This window comes from Asterias rubens, chromosome 7, assembly GCF_902459465.1.
Source record: "Asterias rubens chromosome 7, eAstRub1.3, whole genome shotgun sequence".
NCBI lineage: Eukaryota > Metazoa > Echinodermata > Asteroidea > Forcipulatida > Asteriidae > Asterias > Asterias rubens.
The window spans coordinates 4184551-4199308 of NC_047068.1; the positions used below are offsets into that span (position 1 = coordinate 4184551).

The 14758-nt window shown below is 39.3% G+C and overlaps 1 protein-coding gene across 1 annotated transcript; it reads right to left on the minus strand.

Annotated features, from left to right (window-relative positions):
- Window positions 1-6523: 6523 nt before the first annotated feature.
- On the minus strand, window positions 6524-12298 carry LOC117292417 (mechanosensory protein 2-like). Its single transcript, XM_033774448.1, has 6 exons — window positions 12089-12298; window positions 9986-10089; window positions 8820-8975; window positions 8268-8527; window positions 7504-7582; window positions 6524-6917 (listed from the first exon to the last, which is right to left on the minus strand). Exons 1-6 carry the CDS (start codon window positions 12150-12152, stop codon window positions 6729-6731), a joined length of 852 nt encoding a protein of 283 aa, XP_033630339.1. The 5' UTR covers window positions 12153-12298; the 3' UTR covers window positions 6524-6728.
- Between the last annotated feature and the right edge of the window lie 2460 nt (window positions 12299-14758).

Sequence of the window (14758 nt, forward strand, 5' to 3'; positions counted from 1 at the left end):
TTCTGGGGGGGGGGGGGAGGAATTGAACCACCCCCTCATGACAAGAAAAGAAAAAGAAGAAAGGTTATTCAACAGGTAACTGACACCTACATCAAATTAATATGTACTTGGCATTGTTGAGATAAGTAATATATTAATAATAATAGAAGTAACGTCAGACTTCAGTGGAGAAATTAAAACTAAATCAAAGTATTATATCTCATACGTTAAAGGCACTGGACAGTATTGGTAATTACTCACAATAGAAACTTACTTGGTAATGAGCAATGGGGAGTTGTTGATAGTTTAAAACATTGTGAGAAACAACTCCCTCTAAATTAACATAATTTTTGAGAACGAAGCCTTTTATTATGCATCTGAAAGCACACAAAACAATGCAACAAGGGTGTCTTTTTCATTATTCTCTTGCAACTTTGATGACCAATTGAGTCCAAATTTTCACAGGTTTGTTATTTTATGCATCTATGTTGGGATACACCAAGTCAGAATACTGGTCTTTGACAACCACCAATAGTGTCCAGTGCCTTTAAGCTTCATAAAACACAGGCAATAGTTTTTGGAAAGAGCAACTTCATTCAGGAATTATGCTTGAGTTACTGCCCAACGCAATCAAATTAATCAAATCGTCATCTCATGACATCAATCAATTGTTCTCACCCGACAGCAAATGTTCCGAACCACTAACTCAAAGACATTTGATATCATTCAATTTTAAATTATGATTTTCATAACAAGCTTTCATTTATTTATTGCTTTTGTTTCTGGAGAAGTCTCCAGTCAAAAAGTTGTGCTTTTTGGAAACTTTCTATGTTGCAAGTTACTGCGATAATGTTATGTACATTTATAATATAGTTGAGCACTCATGTTTTGGTGTATGTGCAGGCCTTGAAATACCCCAAAGCACCAACAGCAAGTGCCCTGGTGCCCTGTACTTTTGCAGTGCATTTCCAAAGATAGAATACAAATTTAAATTTTCCTCACAGATAGAAGTGCCCCTTTACCAGAGGAACGTTGGAACAAAATATAAGAAGAAAGGTGGGGAATTCTTGCTTCCAAATCACACCAAGGAATAAATTACCTCTGTAGTCTTGTCTCCTACATATACTGCCGCCATCTTTGTCAGGTCCCCCGTGTACTACAGCATTAATGATTTCTGCCATGGATTCTCATCACGCCAAAAAAGGGACCTGGCTAAGAGCATCAGACTCTGGTGTTTCTGTTCAGCAGAGTGTTTGGAGTCCCAGACGTGACACCTGTGTCCTTAAGCAAGACACTTAACCATGATGCTTCGTCCTTCGATGAGACGTAAAGCCAGTGGTCCCGTGTGTTGTGCAACGCACGTAAAAGAACCCAGTGCAGTTATCGAGTAGAGAAAGTGCTCCTGGTTTTATTGGCTGTATACATACTGTATGTATTGCGCCACAGAGCCTTGTAAACCATTACATGGTGCTATGTAAAAGGAGTAGGTCTCATAAATTCAAACAGGGTCCCATATACCTTGCAGAAAAATACTGAGTAATGAAGTGCCTTGAGCGTCACTGAACACTGAGTGAAAGAAATGAGCGCTATGTAAGAAGCAGCTATTATTACTTTTTTTCCCTTTTTTTAATACACATACATTTTTAATAGTACAGGTTATATCCCACGCATTTGTAATTAAGGTCAACACTGGACAGGATGATTTTACAGTATCTGATAAAAACAAGTTTGAAGACCAATAACTACAGTTAACAACTTTTTTTAAAAGCCATTTGACACTTTTGGTAAACAGTATTGTCCAAGGCCCACACTCCGTGTATCACAACTCACTTATACATTCTGTAAACCCTGTAAGTTGTTTGTAAATCTGTGAACTTAAAAAAAAATTCTGTTCCGAAAGTGTCCAATGGCTTTAAAGTGAGCTTTCTAGGCTTTCAAGCTTTTGAGAAAGACTTTGCTAGGATTGAAACAACAGATCAACTATTTTTTTATATAAAAACCACTTTTTTTGTTCTTCCCCCAGCAAAACAGAAAGAGCACTGAAGTACATATGGCTTAATGATGATACATGGTGGTATGGCTTACACATAATGCGGCAATTGACGTAGCCTACTTCATTCGACCAGGAATTAATTTACTCTATGGAGATGATGAAAATGAGATGACGCTAATTGAACTGTGATGTTGAATTATTAGTAAATCTGACGAGATGTGAACATTATACTCTGTTTGTAATGGTTCTGCCAAGAGATACCTTCGATCTAATAGCTCAAGTTAAACATATTTTGTTGTGCCAAATACAAGCCACATAATTTTTTGCCGATAGAGCCTTCTCAGTATATGGACCCAAACTCTGGAATAAACTTACAGCAAGGACACATCCTCCTTCAACACATTCAGGACACTCCGAAAGCCCTTTGGTTCAGGAGGCCTACTATCAATGACTTATTTCTTTCTTCTGGGCTTGATTTTACAAGCAATAAGATCAATTGTGAGACAACTTGTCAGTATCACCATAATGATTTGTACTGTGACATTACACTTTCCCAATTCTGTTAACTATATAAAACGAAATTAAAGCACAAGTTTTAAATGAGCGTTTACAAGTTTTCTTGACGCCTTTTAGCAAACCTTTGAGCACTTTATAAATTGATTGATTTTGATTGATTGACTGATTGATTGGCAAACAAAGGGCTAATGATTGAGGCAAGGTACATGACGCTTCATGATACGCTGATAGCTTGAGAGCTTTCTCCAAAAAGCAGTCCATTATCATTAATCTAAATCATATTAGATGACCGCTTTCCTGTTAGCTTTCAAAAGAACCCGCATGAACTGATATGTCCATAAATAACTTAGAAAAACCGACAACCCATTATTAAAAATATACATAATTATACGGCGCTCACATCTGCTGGTTTGACGTGATTAATTTAGCAAGAGCCAAATTTCATAAAGCCTGTAAGCAAACACAGAATAGTATTGCTTAGCAGAATAAGGTTACCAGCCCAAATTACATTAGTTTGCATTGTTGGTTGGTGTCCGACTCAATTTTTGCTTAGCAAAATAAGTTTGTTAGGCAGTATTCAAGTAGCGATCCTCAATTTGACAAGGAGTGGCAACCTTCCATAATATCAGGGCCCAAATTTCATAGAGCTGCTTAAAAGCTAGCTAAGCATACCAAAAATATGCTTACCAGCAAAAAGATTACCAGCTAAAATACTACTTCACTTGAAGCACTGGTATCCGTCTTACCCTTGTTTAGCAGAAATATTTTAAGCACTAATTTCCATTTTAGCATTGTAATGAAATCAGACCCTGAAACAGCATTCCTACAATTTAATTGAGTTTTTATCTCCTATTTCAATTGACATAGCTGTGGCACAGTACAAAGGCCCAAGAAAGACGAAACCTGGTATTTCAAAAGGTAATTTAAAAATAATTAACAATAATTTTGAGACTGATCAGAAATCTTTGTTTAAAACAGAAACACTTTATTATTTCTTATAATATTGAAAAGAAATTTATACTTTCAACGGTTGAAACTTGAAATAGGAATGTGTCAAAATACAACTATGTTGATTCTTTATAACATAGGAAGAATTTCTATGACAATAACTTAATATTGCAAGGCACTCAGGTGAAAAAACACCCTTGTAAAAACTTAACTGTGAGACCTACCAATGAGACCTACCCAGATGGAATAAAACTATACCCTCAAAAAAAACCTGGGTGTAAACCCACCCTGGGAGGAAACCAACCTAGGTAGAAACCAACCTTGGTAGAAACCTACCTAGGTAGAAACCAACCTGGGTAGAAACCAACCTTGGTAGAAACCAACCTTGGTAGAAACCTACCTGGGTGGAAACCTACCTTGGTGGAAACCAACCTCGGTAGAAACCAACCTTGGAAGAAACCTACCTAGGTAGAAACCAACCTGGGTAGAAACCAACCTGGGTAGAAACCAACCTGGGTAGAAACCAACCTTGGTAGAAACCAACCTTGGTAGAAACCAACCTTGGTAGAAACCAACCTCGGTAGAAACCAACCTTGGAAGAAACCTACCTAGGTAGAAACCAACCTGGGTAGAAACCAACCTAGGTAGAAACCAACCTTGGTAGAAACCAACCTTGGTAGAAACCAACCTTGGTAGAAACCAACCTTGGTAGAAACCAACCTGGGTAGAAACCCACCTAGGTAGAAACCAACCTTGGTAGAAACCTACCTTGGTAGAAACCTACCTTGGTAGAAACCTACCTTGGTAGAAACCTACCTGGGTAGAAACCAACCTGGGTAGAAACCAACCTGGGTAGAAACCTACCTTGGTAGAAACCTACCTTGATAGAAACCTACCTGGGTAGAAACCAACCTGGGTAGAAACCTACCTGGGTAGAAACCTACCTGGGTAGAAACCTACCTGGGTAGAAACCTACCTGGGTAGAAACCTACCTTGGTAGAAACCTACCTTGGTAGAAACCTACCTTGGTAGAAACCTACCTGGGTAGAAACCTACCTGGGTGGAAACCTACCTGGGTGGAAACCCACCTGGGTAGAAACCTACCTTGGTAGAAACCTACCTGGGTAGAAACCTACCTGGGTAGAAACCTACCTGGGTAGAAACCAACCTGGGTAGAAACCAACCTGGGTAGAAACCTACCTGGGTGGAAACCCACCTGGGTAGAAACCTACCCCAATGGAATCCGACATCGGAACTCTTATTGATTGAAATCCACTTTTGTGAAGAAAAATAAATGACTGGGTGGAGACTCATTAGGGACACCTAAAATGTACCCAGATGGAATCTTCCAAGGTATAAATCTACCCTGGTATAAATATACTGGTTAGAAACCTACAATCGACCCTGAAAACTGGGTGGAGCCTAATGAAGACACCTCCCTAAATAAAAATTATCATGGTGCGAATCCCATCCCTGAACTGTATTGCTGGGACCTACCCAAAACACCTACCCAGTTTGGAAATAATTATATGTACACAAGCAAAAATCTAAATGTGCTCTTGTTAAAACCTGCCCTTCTCTAAATACTTATTGAACAAAATAAGATTGGACGGAGTGAAACCTGGATCATACTTTGTGAAAATGCGCAACGCATTTCATTTCACAGATTCAAAATGAACAATTTACCGAAATGTTTAAATGTGCTCAACTCTTGCGGAACATTCACTGCCAATATATCAACCTGCGACGTCAAACATGTCGCATTCCATTAAAGTATGAACCAGGCTTAAATCATGGCTAGAAGCTTACTTCTACAATCACAATAAATGTAGCACATGTAGAACAAAAATTGTACTAGGAAAAATGTAAGCATTCGGTAACAAATCAAATACAGATATAGATGTATAACATGTATATTGTATCTCTTGCATAGCCTATATAAATAACAACATGAACAAAGAATCGAAAACCATCAAAAAGTTCCTCAGCAAACACTCATCAAAAGAAAGATAATTTTCCATCTCTGCGTTATTAACAAACATGAAGTTAATATATTTGTTTAATTTCCATCAGGGAGAAAGATTCATTTTGGTTTGACCCATAGGGCCTATGTTTGTTTTACACCAATGTGTATACTCAGTACTTTACTGGGTTCTGTGAAAAAAAATCACAGGCATATTACTCAATTTTTGCAAGTCTAGAGCAGTGTGGCACACATGTACCAACTAGACATGAAGATTTTATTTAGGCCTTCTTTTGTCAGCTCTACCAATCTGAATCCTGTAACATTCATTACACCTTGGAAAAGCCCCCAGAGTGCCTTCAACATATTGGATGTCTATTCATGTGCTTTTGATGCAGAGATGAAAAACTATCACTGTATGATTTCAAACTTTTGGTAAGAACATTTTATTTTTATTTAACAATTTTTACACTCTTAAAATCTGTGTTTTTTGGTCATTATTTAAAACAAGCCACTATTCTGATGCTGTTGTTTGGTGTAACTGGAACTGAATATTCTATAATTTATAAATTTCCCAAGTCAGTTATTCGTTATCGTAATGATTAATAAGATCGAAAAGTGGCTAGGGCTCTCCCAATGTACAAGCTATTGATCAGGCCGATGCAAATTGTGTGCCGATACGCACAAATAACGGCCAACACATGTACGTCATAAAAATATATATAAAACAAACCTTGTTGACCTAATATACAATTTAAAGAAATCTTCAAGAAAAACCACTAAGAATGCTGCAGATTACACAGTGGGGTATTTAAAAACCAAGCTAAATACCAAGAAGCACTCATTCCAAGAACCTTGTTTCAATTCAGCGTGCTTCGGACAAACTTCCAAAAGTTGGGTCCAGAATGAACCACAGTTTTGAAAAAGCCTTGGGAGAGCTCTGGTTGCATTTTCATGTTTTTATGTTAATAATTCAATCTGATTCCACACTAATAAATCACAGCCAACTGGTCTACTAAGAAAGGCACTAGACACTATTGGTAATTACTCAAAATAATTGTTAGCATAAAAACTCACTTGGTAATGAGCAATAGAGAGCTGTTTATAGTACAAAACTTTGTGAGAAACGCCCCCCTAGTGAGAATACTGGTCTTTGACAATTACCAAGCGTGTCCAGAGCTTTAAAACAGTGAAAAACAATTCATAAAATGCTCAAACATAACAAACAGTAGTAGAAACTTCCAAACTACCAAATAATACTTACATGTCAAGCATTGGCATACCTTCATCCTTCTGCACACGAGGCTTGCCTGTAGTGGACGTTGATTGTCATTTCTTCATGAAGCCGGCCAGGATGTCGATGGGCAGAGGGAAGATGATGGTGGAGTTCTTCTCAGCCGAGATGGAGTTAAGAGTCTGGAGGTAGCGGAGCTGGAGGGCGTTGGGAGACTCAGCGATGATGTCAGCTGCCTCCTTGAGGGCCCGGGAGGCATTCTGCTCTCCCTCAGCGGCAATCACCTGTTCAGAAAACAAACAAATATAAAACACATTTTATATTTGCGCAGCTTGATTCTTGATTGAACAAGGTTAATTAAAAGCCTTTTTCACATCCCACTCTGATTTGTGTTATCAAGGGTTTGGGTACTTTTTGTAAGACACAAAACACATACGTCCACAGATTTACCCTAATACACTATTTTAAGATAATGGTGGTAGAAAGCTTCCCTTTTATTACCTGCTGAGGTACTGTAGTTTTTGAGAAATGAACAATTTAAGGAAATATTTTTTTTTGAAGTGAGACGAACAATTATGTACAATGGATTTAACGGCTCTTCTGTAAACATCGACCGTGATTTTCACCTTTTTTTTCTCAAAAACATCTACAGATTATGTCATGGCCAAAAACCTGATCTACAAAAGGTATCACAACCCTTTAAAGCAGAGCTGCCGTTTGCATCTTGTAGATTTTGTGCAATAATGAGGGAGGTATTTACATTCAACTCAGCAGGGAGGAAACAAATTTGTGTTTGTATGCCGCTTGAAAAACAAATTCAGACGGTTCAACTCTCACCAAAGGTGCGTTATCATCAAATAATGGGCTTACCTTAGCTCGGGCCTCCCTGGAGGCTTCAGCCTCAGCGGCCATTGCTCGCTGCATCTGCCTAGGCAAACTGACGTCCTTACTGTAATGACAGCAAAGGGACAAATAATTTTCACGAATTCTGAAAAAGGTCAGGATTTTTTTTAATTTATCTCCCCTGGAGGAGGATTTTTCTTCAAGTTACTTTAAATGTACAAAGCTACACAATTTACTGGTCAGGTGTTAATTAAATTTTGGTTACCTATCATGGCTAGATCTGCTTAACGTAAGGAAAAAAACTGCGCTTGCGGAAGCAGGGAATTTTTTGCTTACACCAAGCGTATTTCACGGGTGAGCAGGGAATTTCGACTTGTGCGCGTGCGTACTCCACGTCACTACATCTAGTCATTCTCTGCTTACACAGCTAGTGCAGAAATTCAGTGCTTGCCCTGCAATCGGAGCATGGTGATCGTTAGCGCAGAATTTGGCAGTAAGCAGAGCCATGAATTTTTAGCCCTGTACCCTTGTAAATAACTTCTGGAATGGTTCTTTGGATATCGGATCAGTACTATTCAATTCTGCTATGAAGGGGTGCCCCTCCCCACTAAAAAATCAATCTTCAAAGAGTTGGGTTGGTATAATACTCCATCAGTTCTTTTTTAGAACCACTGCAAATCAATTGAGAAATTATAACATTGAGTTACTTAAAAACCAATAAATTGGCAGCAAATGGAAACATGTGTAACTTGAGAGTATTGGATAGGTTTTCCTTTAGATGGGAGACTTACATTTCCACCCGTTCCACCTTGATTCCCCATGGGTCAGTGGCATCATCCAACAGGGTCTGAAGGCTGCCGCTGACCTCGTCCCTTTGGCTCAGCACCTCGGCCAGGGTCTTGGTGCCCAGGATATTACGCAGGGTGGTGGCAGCTAGAAGCTCCGTAGATCGCGAGTAGTTCTCTACGTTCAGCACGGCCATGGAAGGATCACTCACACGGAAGTAGACCACAGCGTCAACTGTCACTGTCACACTATCTTTGGACAAGATCTGAGGAAAGAACATGAGATGAATTTCAACCCCACATTTTAAGCCTGGTTCTACTTCTTAAGAATGCAAATGTGATACGAGTTTTGACGTCACAGAGTTGTTTTATCAGTGAATGTATTGCTGGAGTTCAGTAAAAGTCAACTGATGCGAATTGTTGTTGTGTACTTGTGAAGATAGATGTTGGTTAAATAGGGGGACTTTAGGAGACAAATCCTGCTCTCGTAAATTTCTTCTTTGCTCAACCCATAGCTAAAAGCAATTACTCATGAATAAAAAAAAAGATAGGACCAACCTCTTGAGGTGGAACATCAAAAGACAGTGTCCGGAGATCAATGACTCTGAACTCATCGATGCACGGGAAGATGAAGAACAGACCGGGTCCCTTAGGTCCACCGGGTAACAGACGGCCGGCTCTGAAGATAATGGCTCGCTCATACTCTGCAACCGTCTTGAAGAAGGGTAAAAACGTGAGACTTTAATGGTGTATACTGTGGATGTGGAGATGGTCAATAGGATTATACCTAAGACAATGATCACCCAACATACTAAGGTGCTTCAGAACCAACTGGTATCTACACATTGACGTCACCGTTTTCACAAAGATACAAGCATTTTTACATTGTGAAGAGCGGGCATGTCACATGGGCACACTGACATGCCTGTCTCTTCAAGAAAACTATAGCAACAAAGTTTTCTAAAGAACCAAATTTACTCGCAAGTAAAAACACATGGTGTAACCACAAACCAAATATAATTTACCAAAATAATGTAATAATAATTCAGGCCTGATACTTCACGGAGGCAACGAAGGTGACTGCCTCTGTGCCCCCTGGTCATTGCCTTGGTGCCCTTGAAGCGTTCCAGTAGAAATTTACAATTTCCTCATAGGGTGCCCTTTACCAAGAAAAAAATGCCTTGGTGCCCTTGCCCTTTCAAAAGCGAAGCATACAGGCCTGATAATTAATCATGATTTTGGCCCTTGCGCATATGTATTGGTCATTTGCAAATAAAAAAATAACAGGACTTTTTTTCAACTATATCCAATGATTTGAAATGTTTTGTTTTCATGTTTAAATTAACCTATGGTTTGCCCTAAATTTGTCCTGCGACTACCCAGCAGATTGTCACTTCATTAGTCCAAATCAGCTTACATCAGCCCGAAGTGATGCTTTTTAAAATTAAAGCCATTTGAAACAACTTGGAGTTGACTGGCCCTTGCAGGTGTTTAAATAAGACTAGAATTTGGCCAGGGTATCACTGTCAAGGCAGAGCCATACAGTCAATATTTGAGATACATTTTGTTCTCCTTTTTTTCTCCTCAAAGACAACAGTTCCTTGGTTGATGTTTTCAGTTCCTGTTATTATGAATAGTTAAATGCTTGTTTAATTTTACAGTTTTGTTGACAAACAATAAGAATAAAAATCACAATAGATAAGATAACAAACCAGTAACTATACCTTAAAACAGAACCAGATAGTCAGAGGAAATGTCATAAATAGTATGAAGCCTGATATGAACATTGCACAGTAGACATCCGATCCAAGGCTCGGATCCACTTTATCTAATATGCAGAGAAAGAAACAAGAAAATCTGTTCAGTAGAGCCTATCAAGTTTAATCAACAATGTCAATCTCAAACAAGAGCATGGGTGGCTCATTGTATGCAGAGTTGTGGGACCCATGACTAAAACTCTGACTTGAGTCCAACCCATGATCACAGTTTTGATGACTAGGACTTGGGTTTACGATGGTCAATAACGGACTTGGACTCAGACTTGAGTAACAATGATTGGTCTATCCCTCGGACTTGGACTCAGACTTGAGTCACAATGATTGGTCTATCCCACCGACTTGGACTCGGACTTGAATCACAATGATTGGTCTATCCCACCGACTTGGACTCAGACTTGAGTCACAATGATTGGTCTATCCCCTGGACTTGGACTCAGACTTGAGTCACAATGATTGGTCTATCCCACGGACTTGGACTCAGACTTGAGTCACAATGATTGGTCTATCCCCGCCCTGAACTTGGACTAGAACTTGAATCACAATGATTGGTCTATCCCACGGACTTGGACTCAGACTTGAGTCACAATGATTAGTCCATCCCACTGACTTGGACTCAGACTTGAGTTGCCATGGTCATTGACTCGAGCTTGGACTTGGACTCAAGTCACAATGACTTACATGTAGGCTTGGAGTCGGACTCAGACTCAAGTCACAAGGTCAAACTCAGATTTAAACTCAGACTCAATTCACAATCACTCAGACCCCCCCACTTGAACTCAGACTCAAGTCACAATGGTCAAAGACTCAGAAATGAACTCTGACTTGGGTCATGAGGGCTGTAAGGGTCAATAATGGACTTGGATTTGGACTCAAGTCACGATGTTCAATAATTCAGACTTGGACTGGGAATTAAGTGATGATGGTCAATGACTCAGACTTGGACTGGGACTCAAGTCACGATGGTCAATATACCAGAGTTGGACTGTGACTCAAGTCACGATGGTCAATAATTCAGAGTTGGACTGGGACTCAAGTCACGATGGTCAATATACCAGAGTTGGACTGTGACTCAAGTCACGATGGTCAATAATTCAGACTTGGACTGTGACTCAAGTCACGATGGTCAATAATTCAGACTTGGACTGGGACTCAAGTCACGATGGTCAATAATTCAGACTTGGACTCGGACTCAAGTCACGATGCTCAAGTCACAATGGTCAGTAATTCAGACTTGAAGTTGCACTCGGACTCAGTCACGATGGTCAATAATTCTGACTTGGACAAGCTTCTCGACTCAATTCAGTCACGATGGTCAATTATAATTCTGACTTGGACTCGGACTAAAGTCATGCTGGTCAACGACTCAGACTTGGACTCGGACTCAATCACTCAAGTCACATTGGTCTGTTGACATAATCGATGTTTATGACTTGACTTGGGCATGCTGGGAGGGACTCCACACTCACAAATAATTATATAGAAAATGATGGAAATTTGCCTTCTGTTGTTTATAATAACAGCCCCACGAAATAGACCATTAAGAAAGTAGTGCCTTTTCCAATTTGACCCGAGTGTTATTTATGAGTGTCATAACTGTCAGATCATGGAGGTAGATATCAGATCAGCGAATAATCGACTCTAGCTTGAGCTTGTCCCTTTCATTGCATGTACATACGTAGTTTTTATACGAAAGATGCTAATAATGTAATGTCTACATGCACCAGACTTAAATACAGTAACACAGCTATATTTTAGTATTGTCAGAATCGGAATACGGTAAAATCTATAAAATCCATGGACCATGGTACTCTATGGTAAAACCATGCAGCTTTGCTCCATTTTCCTTCCTCCAATCGATGGTAAAACAATCAACCTCCGTTGGATGGTTGGATCATGGAGGTAGAAATGGTTGGATTGACTTGAATTGAGGCCCCTGAAAACTGAATTGAAGTTGAAGACATTGCTCCACCCAGCATGGAGGTCCTACCTCCACCTCCAAGATGCTCCTCCACCAGCTCACTTTGACAGCTCACTTTCTACTTTACTTACTTTGGCCACCATATCGCTGGTCAATCCTTTCCATTTCAACTTGATTTCCTGACGTCTTCCCCATGGCGAAAGTGTTGGCAATCTTTTAGAGAGACAATGTTTGTTATTGCAGCTCGGACGGAGTAAAGCTGGTTGTGTCGCCACGTACCTCACCGACCGGAGGTTAGAGGGGTACTTACACGGCGCGGTATGTAGCGTTAATAATTACGTTTGTGCAGCTAGCTAGGCATCAGGTTGCGCAGTCAAAAGGTCAAACATACATGTACATACACTGCGTACATGTACATACACAATATTGTTTGTACACAAGTACACACGACTTTATCGATCGACATCAGCGGACCGGTTGTGTAGGATAGAAACCGACTTTGTGCAATAACAACGGCATAACAATAGGCCTACTACCTGTCACAGTCACGCGGAGGTAACTATTGTTATAGGTCTCATCCGCAATCGGTAATCGCAAGACATAAAACGTGTATGAGCCCCCCGCCCCCCCCCCAAAAAAAAAAAAAACCGAAGACGAGAAAAATAGTCATTAAAGGCAGTGGACACTATTGGTAATTACTCAAAAAAATTATGGGCATAACACTTTTCTTGGTGACGAGTAATGGGGAGAGATTGATGGTAAAAAACATTGTGAGAAACGGCTCCCTCTGAAGTGCCATAGCTTTTGAGAAAGAAGTAATTTTCCACGAATTTGATTTCGAGACCTCTGAATAAGATTTTGAGGTCCCGAAATCAAGCATCTGAAAGCACACAACTTCGTGTGACAGGGATGGTTTTTCCCCATTGTTATCTCTCAACTTCGATGACCGATTGAGCTCAAATTTTCACAGGTTCGTTATTTTATGCATATATTGAGATACACCAACTGTGAAGGCTAGTCTTTGACAATTGTGACCAATAGTGTTACAGGTCGACCTTTTAAGGTTAAATCAGTCGTGTTTTTTTTTTTTTTTTTTAGAAAGGCTCGTGATTAATCTTTTCCCAACCGTTCATTCGTATGAACTGAGGGTGCTTTCCGTTTGTTATTTCTATGGGGCAACTTTGATCACCAATGAGCGAACATTTCCAGAAGTTTGTCATTAATTTATTCACCCGATGTACCAACTGGGTACACTGGTTCAAAATTATTCACTCTGCATTAATTGATACACTAAGTTGACTTTAATTTCTCAATAGAACTATCAGAATGAATGTAGCCTAATTAGTTTCAATTTTACTGGAGCTCTGGCGAGAGGAGCAGAAATTTGACGAAACCCCAACCCAGCCAACCTGAACACTTCGATTCTTTAAGAAAGACAGGGACCCCCCCCCCCCAGTTATCAGTGCAAATTTTTCTTTTCATTTCGGCACTACGAAATTGCCACAGTGAAACTGTTTTCTTCTAAACTGATTCAAAAAGGAATCCTTAACCAAATTTAGCACACACAAAAATAGGATGGCAATCCAAACAGTAGAACAAAATTGTAAGCCAAAAGGCAATAATATAAAATTGTACACGGAAACACTTGGTTAATTTAATGACAATGTAGTACAAGTACAACGTATAACAAATACAACAAATAATAATAATAGCACACTCTATATAGGATTGTCTGAGACAGAGTTGACCAGGATTCCGTACCTGACCCATTCTGGGTCAAGCTGACCAGAAGAATCGTGTCAAATGACCAAGAAGCGGCTAAGGACATTGACACTATTGGTTACTACTCAAAAATAATTGTTAGCATAACAGTTTACTTGGTAACGAGAAATGGCGAGATGTTGATGTTCAAAACATTGTGAGGAGTATTTTTTTAAGAAAGAAGTAATTTCTCATGAAAATATTTGGATTGAATTCGATACCTCAGCTGAGGTCTCGAATTCAAGACATATGAAAGCAAACAACTTGTGAGACAATGGTGTTTTTTCTTCCATTATTCCCTCGCAACGTCGACGACCAATTGAGTGCAATTTTTCACAGGTTTGTTATCTTAAGCTATGTTGAGATACACCGTGAGAAGACTGGTCTTTGACAATTACCAAAGGTTTAAAGTGCCTTTAAAACTGATGCAGAATATTTACAAAAGTTAATTTTATATATTGATTACAAAATATTAAGTAAAATATAACTGACTGGTTTCGGTATATTTAAAAAATTATATTAAAATTAAAATAACGAAATGTTAGGGTTACCGTAATCTACATTATTTTTTTCCAGATATTTATTGTGGTGGTATAAAGAGAAAAAAAATGATATTGCCTAACTGAAACAAAATAAATTAATGACAGCAAACTAACGATGAAACAACTCAAAATGAAATCGATGAATTCTTAAGATCCTCGATATAAGGGTAGAGACGCACCCCCACATCAAAACAGGCTTGCCGTTTTCATTCAGCGTTTGGTCGCTTATACTTGGTAGCCTATGAAATCACGCACACACACACATTGTGCGCCCATTAATTTACGAAGCCACGCCATTTGGGCCATCTAGGCCCAGTTTCATCAAGAATGTTCATGCACAAAAACTTTCTTAGCAAAAAAGAAATTCTGCTCAGCAAAGTTATCAATAAAAATACCGTAAATTGCTGTGACTGCATCCAAGTCATTTCTTGCTAAGCTTATTGAACTTGCAAGGCAGAATTTTCTGCTAAACAACTTTATGAAATTGGGCCCCCAGTT